General features: G+C 47.0%; 1 protein-coding gene and 1 pseudogene across 2 annotated transcripts in view; one reads left to right on the forward strand and one right to left on the reverse strand.

Annotated features, from left to right (window-relative positions):
- The first annotated feature begins 392 nt into the window (after positions 1 to 392).
- Positions 393 to 572, forward strand: LOC135905646 (U2 spliceosomal RNA; annotated as a pseudogene).
- Positions 573 to 3,303: 2,731 nt separating this feature from the next.
- LOC135905630 (scoloptoxin SSD14-like) overlaps positions 3,304 to 27,885 on the reverse strand; it is a 136,417-nt gene continuing 111,835 nt past the window's right edge. For both annotated transcript variants that reach the window (XM_065436589.2, XM_065436588.2), the window contains 3 exons: positions 23,717 to 23,957; positions 14,690 to 14,803; positions 3,304 to 3,512 (listed from right to left, as the gene is read on the reverse strand). In XM_065436589.2, coding sequence (XP_065292661.2) covers positions 3,366 to 3,512; positions 14,690 to 14,803; positions 23,717 to 23,957 — 502 coding nt within the window. In that variant the 3' untranslated portion in view covers positions 3,304 to 3,365. The remainder of the gene's footprint in view (positions 3,513 to 14,689; positions 14,804 to 23,716; positions 23,958 to 27,885) is intronic.

Here is a 27,885-nt window from a genome sequence, read left to right on the forward strand (position 1 = left end):
CTAAAGAACATCGGCACGCAGAATAGACACACAATTCAGCGCACTTCGAGGGCACCCTCTTCTTCACCGTATCCACGACGATGGTGCGTTGGTCGATGTCCCGCAGTGCAGTAATGGTTGTGAGGTCACTCGCAAACCACAAGCAGTCACACACAACACAAGCCACACAAAATTGGTTCCCCACAAACTCCTTCGGACACCTGGCCGTTTCTCTGGTGAAACGTTCTAAGTTTGCGGAATCGAGGCCACATGGACGGTTAGCATTTTTTTCCGCCTCGCGACCTTGGCAATCATCGCCCTTACGGGAGCGCCACCACGGGAGAGCGGAAGGAAAGGAAAGGAGATACGGAAGCGCCTGGAATGTAGGCACAGAAAACGGTACGAACGTAGACATGGCCGACGTGGGTCAAAGTGTAGTATCTTTCCTGATTAGCTTAACATCTGGTATGGGTTGCATTTCGACACAAGATATTAAACTTATTCTCTCAAGATGACGGAATGCATGAAGCCTGCTCCACCTACGCCGCGGTTCGACACGGTATTGCACTATCTTCGGGGTCGGCCCAAGTTTTTGGTCTACGGACATGGTCTGGAAATTAGCCATATAGAGCATTGCTATAAAACTAGGCAAGCAAGAAGAATAAGATGGCGGTCTTCAGTGTAAGGGAACTGGAGAGGGGGGGGGGGGGGGGAGGCTGTTGTCGCGAAAGCAAATAAATATGTCAGAGGCCTGCACGGCACACGCAGCGCAGTCACAGCGTAAGCGACACGCACACCGGTGCTGCGCACCGACTGTTTTCTTCCTCCCTGCCTCATGTCAACGGAAACCTAGCTGCCATTCCTCTTCACTCGTCTGCCCTTCTCGCACTTATGACTACCTCCTTCCTTTTATTATTTTTCTCTCGCTGTCCTCCTCGCCCTACATAAATGGGACTCAGCCTCCCTCTTGTCCTGCATGGTTGCCAATAAGGCTACTGTAAATCTGTCAAAGCGCCTAGAAAGTATCAATCACTCTCACCAGTGTGCCTTTTGATTTGATGTACCTGAGAACGACCGGGCTCGCGATCTGCTGTTTTCGCAATAGTGCCGAAATGCCATTTTTTTAACCTATATGAAGATCGGTCCACCTGTCGAAACTGTTGAAATTAAATAATCATTCTGTTCACCCTGTGGAATCGCTTCAGTTCTTTACGTTTGAAAGGTAGCCTGAAGAATATCGCTTTCCTTATATATATATATATATATATATATATATATATATATATATATATATATATATATATATATATATATATATATATTGTTACGAGGAGTTGCGAAGAAATGGTTTTATTTAGACGGTGGTCGTAGCGTAATCGCGGCGTAGCCCGGCCTCTCAATCTCCTCGTTCTCTTCGTCTTCTATTTCTTTTCTTCCTGTCCGTGCCTTGCGTATCTGTCACATTTCCAACCCTGTCATTCAATAACCCAGTGAAGCTACATGCTATTGAGCCACAATCTTTTTCGGCCGAGTGTAAATTCTGCGGGCAGAAAGCAGATTTGTTCCATATGGTATGGGCCTGCCAGGCTAATAGTCTCTTAGAAAGTATAAAACAGCCAACGTGGGAAGGATGGGAGGCAGCCCTGTCCAGCTCAACCCTCAAGGACCAGCGAGCCCTCGTGGAAAGAGCTAGGGCGGCGGCCTTAGCCAACGGAATTCCGGAATAGGAATCCGACCACCCTTCTCCTAACTCCCCTCTCCCTTTTTTTTCTTTAAATAAAACGTTTTCATCATCATCCCGCAAATTGACGAAGCCCGTGGGGTGAGTCAGGATGGACAAGCAGGGTAGAAAGGCTTCAGGCGAGCAATATGAGTCAGCTGAGTTCTGCTTGATCGACGACCATTGCAAAGTAGGCGAGCTATGAGGTAAGTGAGTTCGCTCAGGCGGTCCACAGCTACAAATGGGCCTGAATATTGTGACAAGAGCTTTTGGCACAATCCACGCTTGCGTTACGGTGTCGTATATATACATGTATATATATATATATATATATATATATATATATATATATATATATATATATATATATATATATATATATATATATATATATATATTTTAAGAGAGAGAGCGCCTATGTGAACCGTTTCGTCATCTCTACTCGTGTCGCTACCTGAATGTGCACTTGGGTGGAGGACGCGTTAACCAATGCACCCTCGTACACTTGTGGTTGCTAACTTGTGCAAGCTGTTGCGCCCCGCACAGACTGCGTGTGGAGCCTTCTGTGGACGAATTTCGGAGGCCAGTGCCGATAATAGTGCAGCGGACGGGGAGCACTGCGTTGTGAGCACTGCAGAGCCGTCCCTTGGAACAAGCTAATTGTGTTGGCCTGCTGCTGTCGCAGTACGTGGGTTCAGTGCAAGAGAGATTGCTAACGTCCTGCGAGTTTGGAAACTGACTGCTGCAGTGCGTCTCAACTTGACTGACTGACTTCAACAATGAAATGAACGATTACAATGTGGTGGTAATGTGCATATATGTATGTACTTCTAGCTCAGGCTTAACTCCTCACACGAGCTGTTGCCAAACACTTGACTCAAGTATTCTTTTAGTTTGGGCTACAAACATGGAATAACAGATTTTAATTTCTTAGAATGTGGCCAATGTGGAGAAAAATATGTCTTTCAACTATGGTTCACCTGACGCCAGGCCCGGAATCAAGAGTACGGTTAGGGAGTCCTGGCACCCAGTGAAATTATAGCAGTGGCAATGTACTGCTCAGAGCAACTTGAACGTTTTATATTGCATGTTTATATCAATTATATCTATTATTTGCTTGTACTATCATATCTAAGTGATGCGCTGGACTCAGACGTGAGAACAGCTGAGTATAAATCTTTCCTAATGGTCACCGTTGTCGCCGCGATACCCCTCCATAAAATCAATTTTAGGTACGGCTGGCCCCGACTGACACTGTCGGTGTTATGGTCGCTAAATTTAGACTCTGGCTCTGGCGTGGAATAAAAAAAAACGCACCTTAATCGGTGAACGCGAAAGAAAGCTGCGCACCTTTCGCCATTCTTATCGTAAACTGCCTAGGAAAAGTGTGAGCACTAAGTTGGTGAGGAAGTGTCCGAAAAAAATCATCCTGGAAAAAGACTGTTATCATTGGAAATTTGTTCATGATCCAATGCACCAGGCACCTAATTCATAAATAAATAAAATGCAGGGAGCCTATAAGATAAATGCTTAAGCTACCTTCCTCCTGCTCCGACGAACTATCATTGCTTGGAGCTAACGCAATAACTGGAACAGCAGAGAGCTCATTGTGGGACAATCTTTATTTTCCGTGGATCTGCTTTGGTTAAGCACGGCTTGCTATGCATCACTCCCCGTCAACAGTGCTACCCTTCCTGAAATCGGTATTGGCGTAGAGTCGGCCGTTTCGCTTGTGGATGCCGCTGATAGAGTTAATCAACATATCCTTGAATTTTATCTTGTGTCCTTTTGCCTTCAAATCTCTCACGTATTTCTGAAAAAGAAAAGAGCGGAAATAGCTATAAACTAAACGTCTTACAGCTTAGATCACGAGCCCAAAAATGTAACTGCAAAAAGAAAAAAAATTAAGCGCGTAATTTTCTTGCAGAATTGTCTGATCAAAGCTCTTTAAACACTCAGGTGCCAATTTTTTTAATCGCTGTCTTACTCCCCATCCAAATGTTCTACGGTGCTCTTTCAAAAACATAATGTTGCAAGATAATATTATACAGATCAGACTTTTCTGCTAGTTGGTTACACAGTGATTGGGTAAAAAGAGATTAGACCCTACCCATCATGACCACTATCGCTTTAATGTGATTAGGATTGTCGAAATGTGGCGTCAAAAGCTATTGCTGAAGACACCTTTATTTACGCTCTATAGGGCTGATTTTGAGATTTTCATTGGTTCAGCTACGTGCCGGGGTCGGCCCAATTAGCTATGACACACGCTCGCCAGGGTCGGTTCTAATCATGACGACACGAGGGCGACACTGTGACGTCAATGGAACGACGAAGGTGGTAAGACGACGATGGAATGACGACAACGGGAAGGCGATTCTGAAATGATGACGATGGTATAACGACGACAGCGTGCCAACGACGGCAGGAGGACAATCGGATGTTGAGGAGCGTGTGACGACTGTGGCTAGATGACGTAGGCGTGACGAAGACGGTATGGAGGGAATAGGATGACGAAGCTGGAATGACGACGTGGGAACATCCACGACGGCATCGCGACGACGGCACGATGACGATTGCATGACGGCGACGCAGTTGCTTTCCTGCGGGAAGTGGTACATTGGACAAAGAGGACGGTGTTTGAACAATCCTTTAATGGAACAAAGAGCTTCTTTTAAAGGGCCGCAGTCTTCTAATCGGTGACTACGTTGCAAGGAATGTAAGTTCAAACCGTTGCTAAAAAAACCAGGTGCTGTCAAGACACAAAGATAGGATAGCGAGGGAAGCATTCTTTATTCGTAAGTCCGGTGACATGTGCGTTTCCAAGGCCAACCGGCGTGTCTGAACGAATTAGAAATTGATTATTTACCCACTAATATTTAAGCTGCTACAGCTGTTTATGCCAGGGTATACAATTTGCGTGTTTTTCAAGGTGAACCATTGTTGCCAGTCTGCACTCTTCGGTGTTTTCTATCTCGCCCTTGGGCGTTTACGCCATTCTTCCTTGAGTAGTAATACCGATCTTTATAACAGGCCCTCCGTGCGTAGTGTCTAACTTCAGGCCAATATATCGTACTTGTGTCGCGTACGAAATTTTAAAACATATATAGCAGTGTTATACAGCATATCAATCAGTATTCACTGCTCACGCCTTTATAGCAAGGCTTTCGCGAAGGCTTGACTGACCAGATTTGAACATGATATATCGCGTACATTAGACAGTAGAAATTCGGTGGATTGCGAATTCTTAGATTTCAAGAAGGCATTTCATATGATAACGCCAGCCTTACTTCCGGGAAAAAGTACCGCGTATATTATAATTCCTCAGGTGATTTTATGGGTTGCTGATTACTTAGCATCGTGTCGCCAGTTCGTTATTTTTAATTGTGTCCCGTCCAGTTCAACAGAAGTTAATTCAGACTTTTCCAAGGCTCTGTTTTGTGACCACTGTTGCTTTTATTGTGCGTTAATAATATAACTTACAGAATCGAAAGAGAATTTTCGCAGATGACAGCGTATTGTATAGGAAAATCACTACTGCTCAGGACGAATTTTGTATGCAAGGAGATATTAACAAAAGTAATGACTTGTGCACGCAATGGCGCAGGCAGTCGAACCTGAACAACACAGATTTCGTGGAATCACCTAGAGAAGAGATGGCTCTTCAGACTTTTCACACCACTAATGATATTGCAACACATAACGTATTAGTGTATAAATACCTAGAAGTTTACGCATAACTTCATTGGCAGCGTCATGTTGACTACGTAATATGTAAAACGGGCCAGATAATCAGGCTTTTTTACCGAAGTGCAAAGACATTTGCAAAGACTTCCATCGAGCTCCTTTATTAGACACACGTGAGATCTGTCCTTGGCTATACGTGCCTTGTCTTGAAACCAGCAATTATGCGAGACAACGCTAAAGTAAGAAGGACGCAGAATTTAGCAGCTCCTTTTATCTCCTGACAGTATGACAAAAACTTCAAAATTACCCGCACAAAAAGAGGTTCGGAAATACGACAGTTTGGACCATCGTCGTCGTGAACTTCGCCTGAAATTTTTCCACATCATTTACTATTCTACTGTTGGCACCTAGAAGGAAAAGTATTTGAGGGAAACATACAACTAATCTCAGCTGTTTGATCACACGTTAAAAGTACGCTAATAATCCTGTAAAACATAATTATTTGGCACGTCCTTCTTTCCGAAAACGATTCGCGAGTGGAATCGGTTGCATCCTTCTAATCTATTTATTTCTTGTAATGATGATTTTTTTCGGAGTTAAATAACTGATTAGCTTATCTGTAATATTGCGTTAGCATTTTTAGGATACTTCACGCATTATCCGAGTGCTATCTATCTGCGTTTGTATTCAACAGTTTACCACCTGCCTGGGTCACTGAGTATGTGGTGACACGCGCATATGTGCCGGGTTTCAACAGACCTCTTCCACGCCGACATACGTCACTGTAGATGAGGAACTGGTTAGGTACTGTTTATCGAAGAATCTCTTTGACGCCGACTTGTAACACGGGCCTGCACCACTCTGAGCTCGTCTTCAGTGAACCTCTTTGATGCCAATTTGTGTCGTAGAGCATGTGACATTCGTTGACTGCCGCTTTTGAATAAACGTCTTTGGCGTCAACTTGACTAGCTAGGTATATACCACAGGAAATGGGCCACTCAACATTGCTGAAAACGATTCCTTAAATTTATCCGATGCTGAGCGGAATCGAATCCATGTCGCAAGGCTTCCTGAAGGACATCAACCCGACGCTTTAGCAGGCTGCGCCACAAAGGCAGTAGGTATGCACTGCCGCTCTTCAATGATCTTCTCGCCAGCTTGGGCCACTGCGTATGTGCCACTGAGTGTGCGGCAAGCGAGAGAACACTCCTCAGCGTCCGCACGCACCAGCTCACCACGCTTCTCGTCTCGGAGGCCAGGCGCGGGCTTATCGCCAACGCCACTAGGTGGCGAAGCGTGTCCAATATGAAGTGCGAGAGCAGCACTTAGAGTGGACAGCTGGGATAGTTGGGAAATCGACATTTCATGCATTTCACGCATAAGCGCGAGAGACGAGCCCGGTTGTCACATGACGTGTTTCTCAGCGTTCGCACGCATTGGTGCGCCATGCATTTCCGATGCCGCGCGCAGGCTTCGCCGCGGAGGTGGCGCTAGATGGCGCCTGGTGTTCTTAGGGAAGCGTGAAAGAGGAGCATAGCTGCTGTATACGCCTCACACATAAATCGTTTCGGCGGTGGCAATGCAATATTTCGCTATATTGATTCGATGCTAAACGCGTTGCCGTTGAAAGTCTTCGTGAGATGCGCAATCTGTGCGATGGCTCTATAGCTTACATTATTTGTTCTTCTGTGGAACACTGTTGTGCTGCCTAGTTTGGTAATGTTTGCTGTATCAGACTGATGTGCTTTTACCTGAGATACCCGCCCCACCCCCCGCCGACCCCCACTGTAATGGCTCTTGGCGCTGTGTGTATACAATAAAAATAACAAATACATCAAAGGCAGCAGTTTCGCCCGAAAGGCAAGGTACCCATTCCGACAAAAATTAGTAGACAGCTATACCAAGTAACGAGAGTAATATTAAGGGCCGTATCAACTTCTAGACATTCGCTTACTAAGTAGATTAACAAGCATGGTGCCACGCACGCCCAAGCAACCATGAACATATCTCACTCGATGACCGCGCACACTCAATGTGGAAACGCTATAGCGTGAGAAGGAGCGAAATTAGCAGCCAGCCCACTGACATTCGTGCTTCTCGCTTCAACGTGAACTGAGCGGCCAGAAGACAGCACACACGAAGCAATCAGAAGTCGATGCTCTATGAATCTGTACCCATCGCAGATCGCTTTCAAAATAGGGTCCGCGCGGCCGCGCTCAGCTGCCACATACGCAGGCTCCGCTTGCGCGCGCGAGATCGAGCTACCTTCCTCGGCTCGCTCTCGCGGGCTTTCCCTCGTGCCTACATCATACGGAGTGCCACCACGATGTTATAGCTCTTGTATTTTAAACTAAAGATCATGGCGACGTCGAAAACGGCGGCGGAAATGCGCCTAAAGGCCAGAATACATGGAGCGAACTTTCACGACGAAGTTCGGGCGGCAGAAAATCAGCCGCGGCGCGACACCGTATGATCGTTGGGCTGCGCTACTTGGAGCGAAGACACGGCGGCCGCCGCCGGCGAGCCGCTGCGTTGTTATCAGTGTGGCTAGACGAGGCAAAAGCGCTGTAGTGAAACACATGACAAAAAAAAACTTTAACGACAACTATTATTGCTTTTGAATTGCGGAACACTCTAAAAACGCGTGAAATTTCGTTTAGAAATGTCCCACAGGATGGCACGCTTCTGAACAGCCGAAATTAATTTTTCGTTAAATTCCAGCCGCGCCTCTTTGGATACCATGAATACGAAAAGCGGGAGACAAGCGTGAACGATAGAGCGGGATCGGGATACACGGACAAGCGGGGAAGCCAGGTCGGAAGTCGGGGCAGACAGTGAGACCTGATTGGCTCGCTTTGGGGCGCCGCTCGTTTGCCGCTTCCGGTATCGCCGACGCCCGACGAACTTTTCTGCGCCAGCTGGATCGGCGGCGAACGACGATTTCTCCGCCGCCGCGCGACGCGCGTACGCTGCCGGGCGTCGAACGCCGACTATTCGTCGCATATTCGCTCCATGTATTCTGGCCTTAACGTGTCCATATAATTTCTATCGCAAATAAAATCGAGCATGAACACATATGTCACGCCAAGCAACGTGCCCACTTGACAGTGTTTATGGGCAATACTGTGTTATAGAAATGCGAATCCTGGTGAAACGAGACCATCGAGTGTCACCCGAAGAAGTGAAGAAGCGGAAAGCCAAAAGAAAACGTTAACGCTGTGGAGTAAATAATCTCATGCATCAGTGTCAGGCAAAGACGTCCACGCACACGCCTCGAAAGTTTCGCGTTCTCACTGTTTGCGACACAGGCATCACACCTGCGCAATTTTTTCTTATACAGTGAAAGCTCGTTAATTCGAACTTCAGTAATTCAAATTTATGGATAATTCGAACTGTACGATTTGGTCCGGCCAAACTCCACAGAAGTGTATGTATAAAAAAGTCCGTTAATTCGAACGCGAGAAGGTTCCCTCACGGATAATTCGAACTACGCTCGCCTGGCACACGGCCGGAGAAACGCGCCTACTACCTACCCACAAGGCTGTATTGCCTCCGAAACGGAGAGAACGGCGAGAGAAGGCAAAATCGGAAAAAAATCTAACCGACTCGGGGTCAGCCAGAAGGCAGCGGCAGCTGCCGCCTCTCCGCTCTACGTAACCTCCAAGACTTCATGCCGTTGCGAATCTCGGAGGCTTTGCAAATCTTGTACAGCTGCTAATGTTGTGCGGAGATGGCACGGCAAGCGCCATCGTAACACAGCGAATCAAGTACGTCGCAGCTGCGCTTGCAATCAAGAACCAACGAATCAGGGCCTTCGCAACCTTCACATGTTCAGCGTCTTTGTCTCGGCAGTCTTCATCGCTTGTGAACGTCTGTTTTCAGCTTAGGAGGTATCGGCCATCGCGATTCATTGAGATGGTGTTAAGCCTCGACTAACGTTCGTTTCGGTGGACATCGGTAGTGTGGCACAGTCGGACCCAGAGCTTCGACTTAAAGATGGCGTGTGCCCGCGGCGCCGAGCTAAGATGCGTTGTTTGCGTAGCTCGTCAAAACTTTGGCACAAATTGATAACTTCGGCCACGGTTAGCGGATCCTTCGCTAACAACATTTGAAATGCGTCCTCAGCAATGCCTTTCACAATGTGTTTTATTTTGTCCTGTTTCGCCATTGACGGATTCACGCGCTTACACAGGTCAATGACATCTTCGATGTAACTTGTGAACGTTTCACCGTGATGTTGCGTGCACCCCCGTAAGCGTTGTTCTACGCACAGTTTGCGCACAGCGGGGCGCCCGAACACTTCTGTGAAACTTGCCTTGAATCTGCTCCACGTTGTGAAATCGTGTTCGTGGTTTCGGAACCAGTGGTTCGCGACGCCGGTTAAGTAAAACAGCACGTTGTGCAACTTGGTGACGTCGTCCCACTTGTTATGCTGGCTCACTCATTCATAAGATGACAACCAATCATCCACGTCATGATCATCGGTGCCGATAAAGATGGCAGGATCACGCTGGCGCAATGCACCGGAAACGATGACCGTCGGAGGCTGTGGTGCTTCTTCCTCGGTGGTTTCGTCAGGCGTGGTCGCAGCAGTCGGTAGCGTCCGGCTTCGGAGTCCCAGTTTTCAAGGTTACCCCGCACCTTCACCAAATGAAATGGGGTTTATTGCAGCTCGTTCGAGGGATCACAGGTAGCTCTAGACCACGAGTCCTAGCGCTTTGTATCAACAGCCCGAGCTTGGGTCTCGCGCCGCAGCGGTGGCACTCCGCACTGTGCCACATGCATATTACCCACTACAATATATATATATATATATATATATATATATATATATATATATATATACACTTTGATGACTAGGCTTCAATACTGTCATGAGGCACTCCCTTCTCATTCTTTTTCTTCCCTCCATGTTGGGGACACTGCCTCCGCCGGCGCCGTAGAGGTTTATCCCTCCACTGCAAGAATCTTGAACGTTTGCCAATAAAATTAGTCAGGGGTCGGAATATAGCAGTAAAACGAAATCTTTGCTTTAGTAATATATTCGCAAAAAAAAATTTCGAAATAAAAAATAAGCATTTAAGAAGAAGGTTCATTAAGGAGCTTCTACCGAAATACATTATATGATGAAAATTGTTTTTATCGGCCACCACTGCAGCAATCTTGAATGGGTTGGTTGCATCAAAATAATATGAACCAATGCCGACTGTATAGCATCCACTTTGATTTTAGGCCATCGTTTATTTTTTACAAATGTTATTGAATACTGTAAATATCTCAAAAGAAAAAAAATCAGGCTTACGAACCTGTAGCTTGCAAATAAAACACAATACCACAACTTTGTAAACTGTATCTAAACCGACCAAAATTTGGGCATTTAGCATTGGTCTGAAAAACGCCACTAAATTTGCGAGTCCGGCTTTTGCTCTACCCTGATAAACACAGCCACAATTTTATTTAAGCTATCAACTTAGATGGCGCATTTGTCTATAGGCTTTCGATGCGATGCACTTTACAGTTTCGTAATCACGCAGTCGGCGGCATGCCGCCATCGTCATGCAACTGTGCTCACTTCGTAGTCGTCATGGCGCGGTGGTCAGGCCATCGTGGCACCATCGTGACAATTGCGTCGTCATTGTAGCATGGCCATCCCGTTGCCCTCAATAGCGACTGCAATCGAATGCCTTGTAATGTCGTTAATTGCAAGTGATAATTAGTCTAGCAGCAGCGAACAGCAGGAACTATCATGCAATCACTGCACGGGTCGTCATCGTCGTCTTCTTCTAGCTGCCACCAAAAACACGAGGCGCGCCTGCTTCGTTATACTGGCCCCGGTTGCGAAACGGAGCCATCCTGGCGACTCGGGAGCCGACGCGATGAAAGGGTCGTAATATGGCTTGAGATGGCTAACATGCACTATCTCGCGACCCCGACAACGAAAGTCCGGCGATGGTGTGACGGCCTCAACGATATAGGTCACAGGTGAGGCGAAGTCGACGCTACGGTGCGGACCGTGGTACCGCGCAAATAGTTTACAATAAAGGCCGCGGGTGTGAGGCGGTATTCACGGCCAAATGAGAGAACCTACAGGGAAAGTGGGCGTGACCTGATGACTGTCACTTGGGTTTTCTGACAGTCCCGTTCCTCACTAGTCAACGAACGGGCCAGCTGGCGAAATTCTCCAGCGTATCGGGCAATTCCTGAAATTGTAGTGCACTCAGCGGCGTCAGGTCATTAGGGCAGGATAGCATTCAGTGATAACGAAGATTCACGTCCGCACAAGAGAAAAAAATAAGGTGAAAAAGCGCTGGCCACTTGCGTCGCGGTATCATATGTGAACGTAACGAACGGGAGTTAAAAAATTAAATTATGGGGTTTCACGTGCCAAAACCACGATCCGATTATGAGGCACACCGTTTCACACCGGCACACAAAGTTCACGAGTGTTTCTGTTTTTCGCCCCCATCGAAATGAGGCCGCCGTGAATGGGATTCGATCCCGCGACCTCGTGCTTAGCAGCCCAGCGCCATAGACACTACGCAACCACGGCGGGTAACGGACGGGAGTACGGTGCCCCAACTAGTGTGGTCAGACGACTCGTACATCCTTAATGTGTCGACGACGATTCGGTTGAACCGCTCCGTGAGACCTAACCGATCGATTTCCGGTGAATAATGTTGCACGCGAAGATGGGATTGTATTGATTCTGACGAGAAGCCATGACCACAATGGCTGAGCAGTTCTCGAGGAGCACCGTGGCGAATGACGAAGTTACGAAGACTGAACATCGCAACGAGGCGAGCGGTCGCGGCGAGAAGGGTCGCGGTCTCGGCGTAGCGCGTCAGGTGATCAACGCCTGCACTAGTCTATCGTTTTGCACATCCACTGCATGGAATCGCACGAGAACGACGGGTGAAAACCAAGGACTATGAGAAGGCTGAATGACGACGCGCTGCAGCATGTCATCCACTTGTTTCGTGACAACTTGGCGCTCTTGTGCCGCAACGCGATACGCACGCTATCGTAAGGGGGCATGGGAACCGGCGTCAACAATATGGGACACACCTGTCGTTGGCACAAGGATGCTTCGTTGTAGTCTAACGAAGAAACAAACTTGTTACGGAGTATAAGAATTTGGATGCGATGAGGGGGCGTAAGGTTTCCGTCGATGGCACAGTCGAAAACAGCTGAAGGCGGTGTTGGTGAGATAGAAGTTACGGCGTCAATATGAAAACGGGTGGTGCCATCGTAAATGTCAACATTTTCAATACACGTGGCCACTTGTATAAATCTTAAGTTTTCACCACGCAGTATGGTCAATGGATACCGGTACGGATTACATATGGGCATCAAAGCGAATTCAGACGTAACTGTGAGGACGGCGGACGGGAGAAATGGGTCCTAGCCGTGAGCAAGCATGTCAGATGGCGTAAACGCCAGAGTGGAGTCTGGCACGGCAGCACACGACAGGGTCACAACCAACGTCTCCGGAAGTAGATCAGTATCAGCATCAACGAAGACTATGTGAACAGTGAGGTGCGATGGTGAGTCACATAGCGGCGAAAAGGCCAGTTGTGCGCGAGAACAATCAACAGGGGCACTGTGAGGTGACAGGAAGCACCATCCGAGGGAGTGAGACTTTGAGAACAAGAGGGCAACACAAAAAGCTTGATGATGTACGAAACATGTTGATTGACTACACGGCCGGTGTATACAGCTGTAGAAAAAATGCGCTGCGCGCTAGCAGTGCAGAGTGCAATGCCATAAAGCGAGGTAGTGACGCTTTTCACCTTACGATAAAAATTTTCGTGGCTGACGAAAACGGCGGCCCTGGTACCCACAGAGCTTGTGCGACTGTTCTCTGAACTTGGACGTCAGTGACATTCTGCATGCGGTGGGAACTGAGGTCTTACAGTTCAATGAACTTGCGGTTCTTGCCTTGGGAACTGCACTGACCAGTTTCCCTCAGCAGTAGTTCACCTACTGCGCCTAGGTGACAGCGACTGTCGACGTGGAGAAGGAGAACGGCGACTGTCTGAGCGGCGGTCAAGATCGAAGGGTGTTGCCGGTGAGTCAGCGGAATTCGGCCACGAATATCGGCGGTATGTTGCGGCGCGTAGCGAAACTGGTCGAAGACGCCATGGTTAGCCGACATGTCATGGCGACAGAAATGCATAACGTGACCAGCAATTTCACAGGTGAAGCAAATAAGCCTGTTGTCCGGTGTTCGCCACGCGTCGGCTCGATTAAGAAAAAAAAAAGCATGGGGTTTTACGCGCCAAACCATGCGGTAGTGGTGGACTCCGGAATGATTTGGACCACCAGGGATTCTCTAACGTGCGCCTAAACCTAAGTACACGAATGTTTTTGCATTTCGCCCAGGTCAAAATGCGGCGGCCATGGCCGGGATTTGATCCCGCGACTGCGTGCTTAGCAGCCCAAGACCATAGCTACTAATGAACCATGGTGGGCCAAACTGGCGTTAAAGAGACTGATTCCAAAGCCGCACATACCCCGGGACACACGTTGGCGTTAAAGAGGCTCATTCAAAAGCGCCACATACCAAGCTTCATATGCTCAGTGACTCAAATTGGTACACCAGTTTGTTTGGAACATGGTTTCCTCGGCACAGCAGCTCAATTTCCTGTGCGTTATACTAGGGGTTCCCAAACTTTCTGACCTTGGCGAAACTAAACTGCTTTCTCAGAGTACCGAATCTGCAAGTGGTGTCGAGCCTGCAAGCACGAGACTGCATGTGCCAAGTATACAGATTCCCGCCTGGACTTATCATTCGATGACCAGTCGCAAACGCAGCAAGATTTCGTTTTCCGTAACTAGACATCACTTTTTTAACTCACCCAGGTTCACACCCTGTTGTCATCACTTCACAGAATACTTTATGATCACTACCTACCGCACTGCGTCTATGGTGATATCTTGCATAACTGTTTATTTTGTTAACTTTTACAGCCATATTACATCCATGATCCATGTCACAGTGACAACCCATTACCATGACATTGACACTTTTTGTCCATAACTGGCCCTTGCGCCAATAACATTCTATCATTATGTTCCTTTTAAAAGTGCGAGCTCACAAAGGTGAAACCAGCATGGCATCTATATGCGGTCACAGTGTTTGCTTTATTTTTGAGTGACGTGCAAATGTCCCCGATTGTGATCAAAAGACCGCTGAAGCCAAGGTAGCGCCACCTGGTCCAGGTTCTCTCCTTTCTTTATAGATCAGCCGCGATAATGCGCTTTATATGACGCACGCTATATATATTTGAATGGTGCACCCACCCGAGAAAATGATCTTTCCACCTGCAGTTCGGCTGGCAGCAATTGGTGGTGAAATCTGGGCTCATCGATGGCTTGCTTGATGGTCTTCCCTTGCCAGAGTGCACGCATTGCAACCTATTAAGCATAGAAATGAAGCTTATTTTGAAACACATAGGAAGCATGTGTGTTCATATATCATAATTACATAGGTATGTATGTCTGATTTGAGGTTTTCTGATGGATATATTCCGCATCTCTAAATGTGTCACAGTAAAGCCGTTCAAATAAGATCTTCACGCGGACCAATAACAACACAGTAAATGAATTACTGCTAAGAGGAACCCTAAACAACCAATTCAATGGTTTCCTCGAGCGCGCATGGAAAATACGAAAAGCATGACTAAATAATGGGTGACGACATTACTTAATTATCAAGAAATTACGACATGTCGAAGCGATACAAACCAGCATGAGCGCATAGATCTAAGATACTACAATTCGTTGGAAGAGCACGTAACAGCCCTGAAAATATCTTGACGGGCTGAAGAGAGACATATTATCTTATCTACAAGCCCATGCTCTACACTCTACACTCTTTAAAAAATTACACCCTTTGGGGCGTATCTTGTCCCACAACAATAATCTTCATCCATGTGGCCTGCGTTTCCTTTCTTCAACGCTGCGAGCCCGGCGCTTTCCAGTCACGAATGGCACGCGCGTTTTCAGTGTGACGCAGCATTCTCGACAGGAAAGTAACAAGCGCCGAGTTTTCAGGAAAGGAAACGCAAGCAGGGCAGATGACAATTATTGTTGTGGGACAAATATAGACCCCGAAGGGTGTAACCGTTTTAAGAGTGTAAGAAAAGTTTGTACCTTTTGAGTCGTATCTTGCCGCACAACAAAAAACGCCATGTGTCTTGCCCGCATTTCCCTTCTTTAACGCGGCGAGCCCGGTACTTCCCAGTAACGAACGGCATGCGCATTGTTGACAGCAAAGTAGCGGGCGCGACGTTTTCAAGAAAGGACACGCAAGCAAGGCAGATGACGATTATTGCTGTGTGGCAGGTATACACCCCAAAAAGTGTCAACGCTTTTTAGGGTGAACTAGTGTGAAAACGTTTACACCCTTTGGGGTATATATTTGCCACACAACAATAATCGTCACCTGTCTTGCCCGCATTTCTTTCTTGCAAATGCTTCGCTGGTTACTTTCCTGTCGAGAATGCTCTGTCATACTGATAACGCGCATGCCGTTCCTGATATGGAAGTACCGGGTTCGCAGCGTTAACGAAAAGAAATGCGGACAAGAGAGATGGCGTTAATTGTTGTGTGGCAACTATACACCCCAAACGCAATACAAGAGGATGGGCGAAGTTTGCTCCAGTCATTCTGCGCTGTTGGCTTCGACGCAGTCCTTAGTCCTTTCGATTGGTATAGCGCGCTGTGATAAGCCCCCGGCGGCGAATCCACCTACCTAGTGCAAGCTAGAACTGCGCAGTAGGGTCTTATGCGTGTGACGTGAAATACATCGGAGGAAGGCTGAGCCGCGGTGGCATCAAGAGGCGCGATTTCATCCATATAGCTTCGGTATGTTGCCTCAAGGCACGGTATATGGGGGCTAGAGTAGCGCCAAATCGGTTTCTCCGAAAAGCTAACGCACCATGACGGTGTCCAAAGGAGAACCATAAGCCACAAGGAATGAAGCAGGAGCGCGATGGCGGTCGTCATACACAGGCGCCACCTATCTTCCTGCGAAGTGGTAGGACGCTGGCGGGCAACCTGTCCGTGCCTTATGTGGCATAGATACGGTATCAAGGGCGCTTTGCGTAATCGCATCGAAAGCAGGTAAAAGGAGCGCGTCAAAACACAGCGTCCAGTGCGGTCTTAGATGAAATAGATAAAATAAAAATGAGCCCCTCCCCCCCCCCCCACACACACACAGAGTACTGTCGAGAGAACTTGTACAGCGACACTTCAGTCACGCAGGTCGGGAAAATGTACAAGTACTTCAGCGACGGTTCGATACAAACGCTCTGTGAGGAATTTTATTTGTGGACGGTAAAGCAGTATAACGGCAGTTCGCACTTCGTTGCGTAGGAGCGTAGGAGGTCATGTACAACCTTGGATAGGAATTAGCGCTCCGGTCGGCGAGAGGTTCGCGAGGAGCGCAGCGGTGAAAGACAAAATCTTCGTCGAGGAAGACTTGGATTGTAGAGCTGGCTGGAAGAGCACCTATGATCGCGTAGTTCGCATTTATTGCAATCCGCTGACTCAGGGATATTGCCAAGGAGATAAAGACAAAGCCTAAAGAAGGACTCGGATGATAAGTACCTCAGGAGTTGACGGCGGTATGCTGGGAGTACTGGTAGTTTTTTAATTGCGGCAGGGAGTCAAAAGCAGCCGCTCCATGGCAAGCGGGACAACAAGGACCGTGGCCGAAATAACCGATGTGGATCAATGGACCGTAGCTCGGAATGAGGCCAAGATGGCCAACGATAGGAACCTCGCGTATCTCCATAAGGACACTGCCACGCAGGTAAGTGGGAGTGACAATGAAGTAGGTTAAGCCCACCAGGATGCATGTTGTACAGCAGTAGAAAACACCATTCTGGAGCTCAAGCAAACGCAGAAAACGGCGAGATTTTCAATAAGTGAGGCTGAAGTTCTACAAGTAGGGGTCGCGGCCTTGCTAATCTCTGAGCGATATCACACAACCGCGCTCCAAAACGTGGCTCAACAAACAGTTGTCAAAACAAAATGGCTCAACAAGCAGTTGTCTTCGTGTAACCGGCCGGTCTCGTACACGACCTCAAAGGCGCAGAATCTACAGACGGAGCCGCACACTATTATATTTCAGGGGCGATAGCCAGTAGAACACGTGGTCGTCAGTGACAATCTGAATGACCGGACGAAACTGTGGATGGACGAATCTACTGTCCACGCGAAATTGAAGCTTTCGTGTTTGGTAATGGAGTAATTACGCCTCAAGAGTGAAAGGAGATGGCTAGCGTACGCAATAACGCTGTCGCATCCGTCCTGGCACAGAGCCGGAATAGCACCGATTCCAAACAATTGGCATCGGTGTGAACTTCTATTGGAGCGGACAGATCAGAGTCCGCGAGAACACGTGGCCAAGTAAACCGCACAGTAAGCTTCGAGAAGGCAGTAGCTTGACGAGAGTTAAAAAATGAAAGAAGCGGCGTTTTCTTCTTATGAAGTTGGTTGAGGGGCCGTGCAACGTCCTCAAAATTGCGCAATAACCTCCGGAAGTGTCAGCAGAGGTCCAGAAAGCTTGGAACATTGTTCATCCAGGTGTGCACGCAAAAATTATTGGCGGCGCGAACTTGTCCAGCATCGCGTCAGACATGGTAAAAAATTACACAATAATACTTAAAAATGTCATGCAAATAAGCTGTTGTCTATTTGACTTAGATATACGCAAGGTAATTGTTATGGTCATTATTCATTACCTTTCGAAGAAAATTCTCCAAGCGTAGAACAATGTCGAAGGTCGCGATATACAGAACCGCGCATGCTTATGTACTGTACATTATGCTAATTCTACAAAGGCACAGCTTGCATACGCGATCTTGAGAAGCCTCTGTGATTGCTCTGGATAGTCACTTGATTTTGTTTGCATATCTGATTAACATAATTGGCAACAGAGGACAAAGGTATAACTGTAGGGTCTGCAAGTTTCCTACATATTAACTTAGCTCACATCTCCAAATGAAAGGCAGCTATATAAGCCTGAAACTGTGCTGTTGAAATTTGCTACTAATGTATACTAAAGAAACGTGACAGAAACGATCGAGAATTATTGCCACATACACTGTCGCTGTATTTGTGAGTAATCAAAATTACTTTTGGAAAATATCCAAGACACTCATCAATCACGAAACCCTACGGGCGTATCAGGAGACACGAAGCGACGATCTTACTGCCAATCACAGTGCTCCATGATACCACTACACGATATATCTTGTTGCACTCACTAAAGCCCGTTTAAAACCCAGAAATTTATTTAAAGTCAATGACGAATGTATAGGTTTCTTTTGGGCGTTGCTCGTTTGTTCTTTGGTTGTTGGTGTGACTGCACAGCCACCTAAATAAGCAATATATTTCTCGAAAGAAGATAGTAATAATAAAAAATTTGATGAACGTGTTTCTTCGTTGTTGTTGTTGTTGGTGGTGGTTTAGTCTGATACATCCGTGCAAGGACGGTATTTTGGATATATTTCGAACATGTCTGACATCTTAATTAAATTATCGTGTTTTACGTACCAAAACCACCATCTGATTATGAGGCACACCGTAGTGGGGGACTCCGCATTAATTTTGGCCACCTGGGGCTTTTCAATGTGCACCTAAATCTAAGTACACGGGTGTTTTGACATTTCGCCCTCATCGAAATGCGGCCGCAGTGGCCATGATTTCATACCGCGACCGCGTGCTTAAGCGGCCATCTGTCTTACCTGTTGGTGTGATATCGCAAACATCTGCGCATTTAAAAGACGGGTCTTAGTGCAAATTGTTAGTTGTGTATTTACTAGTCAGCGTTTGTGATGTAGCTTTGTGTTTCTTCTTGTCCTTGTTTGTGTCGCGCAGAGTTAACCAATTCATGTCAGAGCGGCCCAGGCCCACAGGTGTCAGGAGGATATAAGTTAGAGATCCTTCTGTTGCTTTCAAAACCGACCTACCCAGGTATGCCATTAGGTAGAGAAATAGTCACAGCCTTGTACCATGTGTCTTATTCCGCCCACGTTATGACTCACTCCTACCAAAAGAAAGGGTGCACTCAGCACATCTTGTTGTTTGTGAATTGCAGTTTTCAAAGCTTTTCCAACGTACTTAAAGGAAAAGCTTTGTTATTGTATTGCAAACTGTCTGACTTATACTTAAAACAGCTAGACTCGTATGAATGCGATGCGGAAAGAAGTCGCAGTTTCGCCTGAAAGGCGAAGCATCGATTGCGATTGCAAAATAATAGACGGCTACACGAAGCAAGGTCGTAGTAGCTTTATCCGCCGCATAGAGTTGAAAACATTCGCTAACTGAATTAACAAGCATGCGGAGCACAACGCCCACCCTCTCCCTCCCCTCCCTTTCTCCCATGCCCCCACGGGTTTTCGCGCGACGCAAGACGGCGCGTTTGCTCTCCGCTTTCTTCCTTCGCACGCGCTAGACTGGGCCTCGATCGTCGGCTTCCCTAGCGCGCTTTCATTCGCACATACAAATACGATGCGCGGTGATGGTATTGTTGCCCTTCGACTTTATGCCGAACATCATGGCGACGTTGACGAAAGGAATGCGTCTGGAGTGTCCATCTAATTGCTGTTGCAATAAAAATTTAAACCTCAGAACTGTCCCGTTCATCCCGCCTGGCTCCTGCGATACACAGCTGGGGTGGAAGGTCGGGAGTGGTCTTTGTTGTATAGATATCTGGTGCTTGAGGTTTTGAACCCGTAAAATTTAAGACAGGCAATAAGGTTTCACCAGTTAAACGCCCAAATATGGTAGTCGCTAGCCGGCTCGAAGGCCTCAAGAGACAAACCCAGGAAAAACGAGAAAAGAGGGTTAACCGAGGGGCCCGAGTTCTTAAATATTATCATAAGTGGCCAACAAACACACACCAAGGACAACACAGGGGAAATTACTTGTACTGAATAATTTACTTAAAGAAATGATAAATTAATGGAAGTGAAAGCAGATGAAAAACACCTGCCTCACCTCCGCCGCGGCTCAGGCCGATATTGCAAATCTTCGGGATCAGCCACGTATGGGGAGCGATTAACGCCTGCTTCACCTCCATCGCAGGTCGGCCCGGCATTGCACTGTCTCCTGGATGGGCCCACGTATGGGGACTTTCTTGCTGGCGACCCGAAAAGTTCCTTGGACAGTAGAGGTATACAGGAAAGCAACTTGCCGCAGATAGGGTACGATCCCACGTCTTCGCATTACGCGAGCGATATTCTATCCAATAGTATTGGTAGAGCATCGCATGCGTAATGCGAAGACGTGGCATCGTTCCCCGCCTGCGGCAAGTTGCTTTTTCATCCACTTTCACTTCCAATAATTTATCATTCCTTTACTTCAATTATTAAGTACAAGTAATTTCCCCTGTGTTGTCCTTGGTGTTTTTCGTTTGTTGGCCTCTTATAACACCCCGAAAAAAGTATTCGCGAGCATAGTCCAAATTAACCACATCAAGAGCGGTTGCATTTTATTTGATAGTTACGATCATGAGCGGGAATGCATCGTGCGAAAGCAGGACGGTAGTGTTAGGACTTCAGATGTAGTCGCCGTCCGCGACAGGTGGTACGGGCAAAACGGCAATATTAGCCACGGCTTGGAAAGGCAGGCGAACTTAACCAGTTGAACGCAGTCGACTCAGCGCAGGATCGAGAGCGTAAGCGTCACATTTACACTCGTACATTATCTTTTTCTGAGGACCATTTTTCCCCGCGTAATCATTGTTACAATGTGATCGCGCGGCGCTTCTTGTAACATGGGAATACCTCAGGGAACGTTGCACGACTCCAGCAGAGCTGGACAATGAGGCCCAAGTGTGCCGACAAGAAATCAAGGCCCAAATTTTTTTCGTAGGTGCAGTGCTCCAAGGAATGAAACAAAATAAGAGTATGGTGCCAACCAACAGTGACCGAAGCAGCCCACATAATATTAGTTGTTTATGGCAAATCAGTCATGCGGGAGCACGCAAGGTGGAGCAAAGCTCATGAAAGGCAAAAATTTTCGTCCGACCGTGTTGGACTTGAACCCGGGACGAACGCTTTTTCGGTGCCGTCGCTCTACTGCCTGAACTAACCAGGGTGCAGCAGCTGATCATCGCGCGAGGACGAATTAATTGAAAACTTCAAGCACAGAGACACTCAATATGACCAATCAGTTCTGCGGAAGCCCGCATGGTGGAACACGGTTCTTGAAGAGGAAATTACATAAAACATTACACACGAATCACATAAAATTACATAAAAGGAAATATATATATATAAGGCCTTCACACAAAAACTTGGTATAGGTCTATCATCGAGGGGGCGTCATTAGTATTCCGGGTTGTGTTAGCGAGAATGAAAGTACAGGCTTTCTGTTCGAGCATGCAGGCCGGCTGATCGTTAGTAACGTCTGTTGGCGAAATAATTTGAATGAAGTCCGAACTTGGCCAATGCCTGACTGACACCCATCTGGATTATTGAAATTCTTTCTTGGAAATCATCTACACCACTGACTTATGGAGAAGCTGAAGATGCAGCCTTCGATCTCCCGGTGAACGATGCTTAAAAAGACTGTCCTGTGTAATCGGCACAAGCGAAGTACCACTGTTCTCGAAGGCGGAAACCCTTTAAAACAGTTTACACCCTTTGGGTCGTAGCTTGTCCTACAACGATAATTATCATCTGTCTTGCCCGCATTTCCTTTCTTGAATGTTGCGAGCCCATTACTTCCAAAGTCACTAACGCCTTGCGCGTTATCAGCGTGCCACAGCATTCTTGAAAGGAAGGTAGAGAGCGCTGAGTTTTCGAGAAAGGAAACGCAAGCAAGGCAGATGATGATTATTGTTTTGGGCCAAGATAAGCCGTCAAAGGGTGTAAACATTTTAAGAGTGGAGTAGAGTGAAATATCTCGTCACTTGTACGAAGCGGCGCAATTCAGATATGACATCCTGCACTCTCGATGGATGCTTACAAGCGCACGGGTTAAATGCGTGGTCAGCTATTTGAATAAGGACCTGTGCGACCTTTCTAGTTCGGTATCTGTTCATCAGTTTTGCCGCAAGAGCGAGCACTTCCTGGATGTACGTCAGGTACGACTAGGTGCAAACCTCAATGCGCAATGTGATGTCTTTCACCGCTGTACGCTGGCTGGCAACAGGCTTGCTGAACTACGGCTCTAGCTTCCGTTTCTAGAGGGCCCAGCTGGTGAGCTCTTCTTCCTGGGAGCTCTCCCAGCAGACCCGTCCCGTATGCTTGGAGCAGAAGGCCAGGTTAACTAGCATATGGGAGCCAGGCGCAAACTGTAGTGCAAGTTTACGCGTTCGTTCATCTGAAGCCAGTTTTTAACACCAGCGCTTCCGGTCCTGGAAAAGATGCCTGTATCTCACCACTGCGCCACGGTGACGACAGGCGGGGCGATTAAAGTGTTTCAAGCATTCTCGCGTTCAATGCGCTTTGCAGTGGCAGCCAAAAGGGACCACTGCGTAACTTCGTTTTGACGTGCAGAAAGGCCAACACCTTCACCAACAAGTTACAGGAAGAAGAGAGTTATAAAATAAATCTGCAGATTATTTACAATAGCTCAGTGACATACAAGATAGTGGGGTGAGTCTTCGCGAGCCCTGCAGTTTGTTTCATTATCCTAAGCCCTGTCTTTAGACTCCGTGACAGCATTTCCTTTGTATGTTTCCTTTGTATGTTTGCGCTACGTTCGGATGGATAAGAATTTTTCCCTTTCAATACTTACTACTTTTTTTTATTATGCTCGATGTGTGTATTAACATTTTGTCATGTGCAGTCTAAGGTCTCCGATCGTCTCGAATTGTTTTACTCATTTTGCGGTTGCTTATTGCACTGCCTAGTTACTCGAGGCAAGCATCCTGTAAAGCTGTTGCTTGGCAGCTTTTTGTGCTCCCGATAAAATTTTTTGTCGCATCTATATGATCAATATAAATGCTGAACAAAGCGAAGGGAAGTGATCATTTCGCGTGACCACCGCCACCTTGGAAAGCCTGGCTTATCGTGGAATATACGGGGACGTTAACTGCACCCTGCGTGGATTTCGGCCGCACAGCTGCAGCTCGAGCTGCCGAAAAATGCGCAATATATTTACGAATGCTGTGAGTGGGAGTGGTACCGGTGCGCGCTCAGACGTACTTTCCGGAAAAAGGTGGACGCTAGGTCATCTCTCTTTTCTTCGCTCAGTGCGCTCACAAAAAGCGTTCTTGTAGCCAGCCAGGACGATTTATATTTCATCTCATCACCATCGTGTAGCTAGATAACACGCCTGTAGTTTTATACTTGGTTAATTGCTTACCATGCCCACCCCGCTGGTGATGAGGGACCCTCCGGAACCACCGATGCACATTTCTGGCTTTCCATCCTTGTCGAGGATTCTGGTGGGCACCATCGAGGACTGAGGAGTTTTTGTCGGCTTGATGAAGTTCACTGTCGAAGGGCCTACGCCATAAGCGTTGATTTGCCCCGGCGTTGAGAAGTCATCCATCTCGTCGTTCAGGATGAAGCCAGTGCCGTCTGGCACCACTTGGCTACCAAAACTTGCCGTAGAAAGAAGTAAAAACAATACAAAAAGAAAACGACGCTTTTACATACAACTGAGATAGTCGTTTTTTGTTTCTTTGTTTTTTTTTTCGCACAGTAACAATGCATCATGTGGGTGTATCCCGGAACATAGCCGTGCAAGCGTAAATTTTATAGCGACATATTGTGACAGATTGCTCATTTGAAGGCCTTACAACTCTTAAAATACGTTGGCGGGCTAATTGGTAAGAATACATGGTAGAGTGTATAAGCGCGACTGGACGAGTATGAAGAAAGAAAGAGGTACACAGACACAGCGCTTACACAGAAACAGATACACAGAAACAGATACACAGACACAGGACGCGTTGTGTCTGTGTATCTGTTTCTTTCTTCGTCCTCGTACAGTCGCGCTTATACACTCTACCATGTATACTTACAACTCTTGATGAACAACAGTTAGAGTTTGACGAATCATTCCTATTATGGCACGGTGAGCTTCTTCAAATGAGACCACTCCTGCCCGGATGAAAAAACGCACTGCTGAGCTACGCTGCTTTCAAGGCTGCGCGCAACACTGAACTTAGCTCCCATTGGTTCAGTGGTGGCGCTACAACGCCGCCATATACGTGCGCGGTACATGAATGATTGAGTAACGCCTCCTTGCCACTACACAACGATATCAAAATAAAGCGTGTGAAGTCTGTTTACTCATTAGAAAGGTTACATATTTAAAGTATGATACAGCTGTTGGGCGTCCTATGGTGCAATGTCCATTTGTAAAGGGCCAGTTGCGGTCACAGGCGCTGAGTGCAAATGGGCATCTTTTTTTTTCTTCTTTTTTGCTGAGCGAGTCTCTTATGGACTTTGCGTGCCGACCGCGGAGCAGCCACAATCGAGCAAGCGTGAAATTTCAGCAGATAAATTATGCACTTGTAGGCCTTAGGACGCATGATGAGTCCAGGCTTGTGTTTCAGATTATACGCGTATACTTATTATTGGTGGTGTCGGAATCGTTTGCGTTTGAATATATGCTGATAGTAAAAGCACGAAGTCTACAAATGCGTTCCGGTAAAAAAAGGAGGCATCTTGCACGTCAGCAGACAGAACTGAACTAATCGGCACAGCATGCGCCAGCTTGCCATCTGTCGGATGATCGGGAGAAAGCTTACTTTCCTTTGGGCCCATATTAGACAACATTTAAAGCCATGGCTGTTTCATATGCGCATTTCTTGTGAATTATAGCGCATATATTTTCTGTCCTGCTTTAAATAGACATTTGTTGAAACTTAGCGCTTGTGTGTCTTGACTCCTCCGTCCGTCCGGGTCTAGTTTTCGTGCTTTTGTTATGTCGCAATGTAACAACAAGCCCGAGAAGCTCTCGTCAGCATTAAGCTACTTTTGGGAAGACAATATTTGTGTTATTAAAATAGTCCAGTTATTCATAGACGTTCATATTACTGTGCCACGATACATAAGCTGTGTAGATTACGTACAAACTCTTGAAGTCCTTTACCGATTCTGTCTCACTCACATACACAACGTCAGCTCTGAGCATGTTCAAATAACCTACGCATTCCCGCAGATGACTGTTGATTTTCTTTTACTCCGAAACTGTTAGACGAAGTCATGCAACCTTTTTTCGTGCAACGACCGAGTGTCGTGGCGGGATTGGTACCAAATGTCAGTGAACAGCCAGCGAAGCAGCCTGCGTTATAGTCCTGAAATTTTGCTTTGAAATACAACCTGAGTTATTACAAAAGTTATCTTGCGGATAACTCGCACGAATAGACAACTTCATGTGCTGTTTTTGTAGCCAGGCAGTCCGTAAGTTTTTTGGCCATGTCGCGTTTTTACATGCTCAGAGTTTGTACCACTGCGTCGGTGAAAGGCTGACGGCGTTATCCTGCAACACAGCTTGCGTGGAAGCCTCGAAGCGGCCGTATGACCAAGGCATCGGTGATGAATGATCCCCAAGAAGAGCCGGCAAACAGATCTCTAGCCCTTTCGACGAGGGACGCACAGTCTCGCTTATACAGCTTACATGTCTTTGATGCTCCGGTTGCTCAGATTGGCATACGTCTGCGATGGTTCTTTAGCGAAGCGCTATGAACTCTGTGAACAGGTTTAAACTGGTTCGAACCACTCTAGCTTCCGTTCGGGAGCTGAACACGAATGCCTGAAGTGTAGCCGTAAGCGAACAGCACAAGAAATCTGTGGCGATTTAAAGGTAAATGCGAGAGATGTGTTTTTATTTCGTCGCACGTCTTTGAGGCCTCCAATCGATGATTTTAACCGTGTTTGCCACATTGCAAAGTGTTAATTATTAACTTGAAAGTTACAGAAGTGCTAGACAGCCCGTATGGGCTCCCTTTGTAGCATTAGCTGCTAACGGGTGGATGTCTGATCTTCCCATTATTATTTACCTCTCTGCACCTTGCGGGTTTCCGCAGAACCATTAAGTCAAAATTGCAAAGTGTTGTTCAGGGCCTTACCCGACGCGCATCCTGCCTCTACGAGAATCAGCTGACGAAGATCGGGAACAGACCGTCCCGTCAGCTGCACTCTTATATAGATAGTTTTAGTGCGCAATCATTATTTGCCCCATTACGCGAAAATCCGTCGACGTGACCGAATGATGGTGCCGAAAATGGCTGGCGGCCCGAAGAGTAAGAACACGAAACAATCCTCAGACTGATGCCAGACTTCTCAGGGAGGTTCCGGTAAACAAAGTAACCAAATGTCTATGAAGAGAAAATTTGGTACATTTCAGTATTGGGTTGGGATTCAGCCCGGGCGTTCGTGGTGTGAGTCGTGCATGCTGTCCCGGCGCCCCGGCGGCTCCACGATTGCGACTGACTAAATCTGTGCCTAGTGCGTGCGTTTGTGAGCACGTTCACGACGTTCGCAGGTCCACGAACGTTATAATGCTGTCGCATTCCCACGTGTAGGCAGCCGCAAGTATCTGTGCTGAATTATATCTATGAATACATTAGGGAGCATTTGAAAAGATTGTAGTTTTGTAATAAAAGTACGGTTCGTTCGGAGGCATGCCGTCAGGAGTGGCGACCACAGGGCAACAGGTGCTAATTTGTCACTAATTAACAAAAACGCAATAATTAACTTTTGAACGTGTAATTTCAACGGGCTCATCAATATTTGCAAATAGAATCGAGTTGTCCGTACAAACCATATCACCATTTGTATATGGAAAAATGTGATTACGCGCGGGACTGTGGAGCGACTAATTTCGGCTATCAGAGTGCGCGAAACGGCCTTTTCGCCCACCGAAACGTAGAAAGTGCATTAGTGGTGTTTTGCAACGTAGATTTCTTCACACACACACACACACACACACACACGCACGCACGCACACACACGCACGCACGCACGCACACACAGACAAACACACACGCGCGCGCGCATACACGCACGCGCGCACGCACGCGCACTTCCAAATCCTAAACTGTAACGTAGCGACAACGAAAAGGTACGGCGGCAATGTATTTGTCGCTAACCCGCGCCTGCCCGTGTCAAAAGTCTGCGAAGTCCGTGCCTGGGCGCGGCGTGCAGCTTCGTCAAAATAAAGCTGGGGCCGTGATTAGAGCGCCAAGATGGTTTAACGTGATGGCGTTAGAGCGTGCGATCGAAGACAAGCGCGCCTGCTTCAAAATGTAAAGAAATCACAGCTTTTTTTACTTATAATATTTTTGGAAAGGCTTCGTCGAATCGCCTTTAATGCGAGCTAATTTTGTTAATTCAGGTTGATTACAACATTGATCCTTACTTGCCGGGGAATGGAAATTCTTTCGTTATATCGGGAACTTCGTAAAATCGGGTTTCGTTAGATTGAGATCGAGCCCGAATGGCGAGACTAGAAATGAAATAGATTTGATACTCTGCGCTAACCCTGGCATCATACAACATGTGGAAGTGCTCGGCAAG

This window comes from Dermacentor albipictus, chromosome 1 (genome assembly GCF_038994185.2).
Source record: "Dermacentor albipictus isolate Rhodes 1998 colony chromosome 1, USDA_Dalb.pri_finalv2, whole genome shotgun sequence".
NCBI lineage: Eukaryota > Metazoa > Arthropoda > Arachnida > Ixodida > Ixodidae > Dermacentor > Dermacentor albipictus.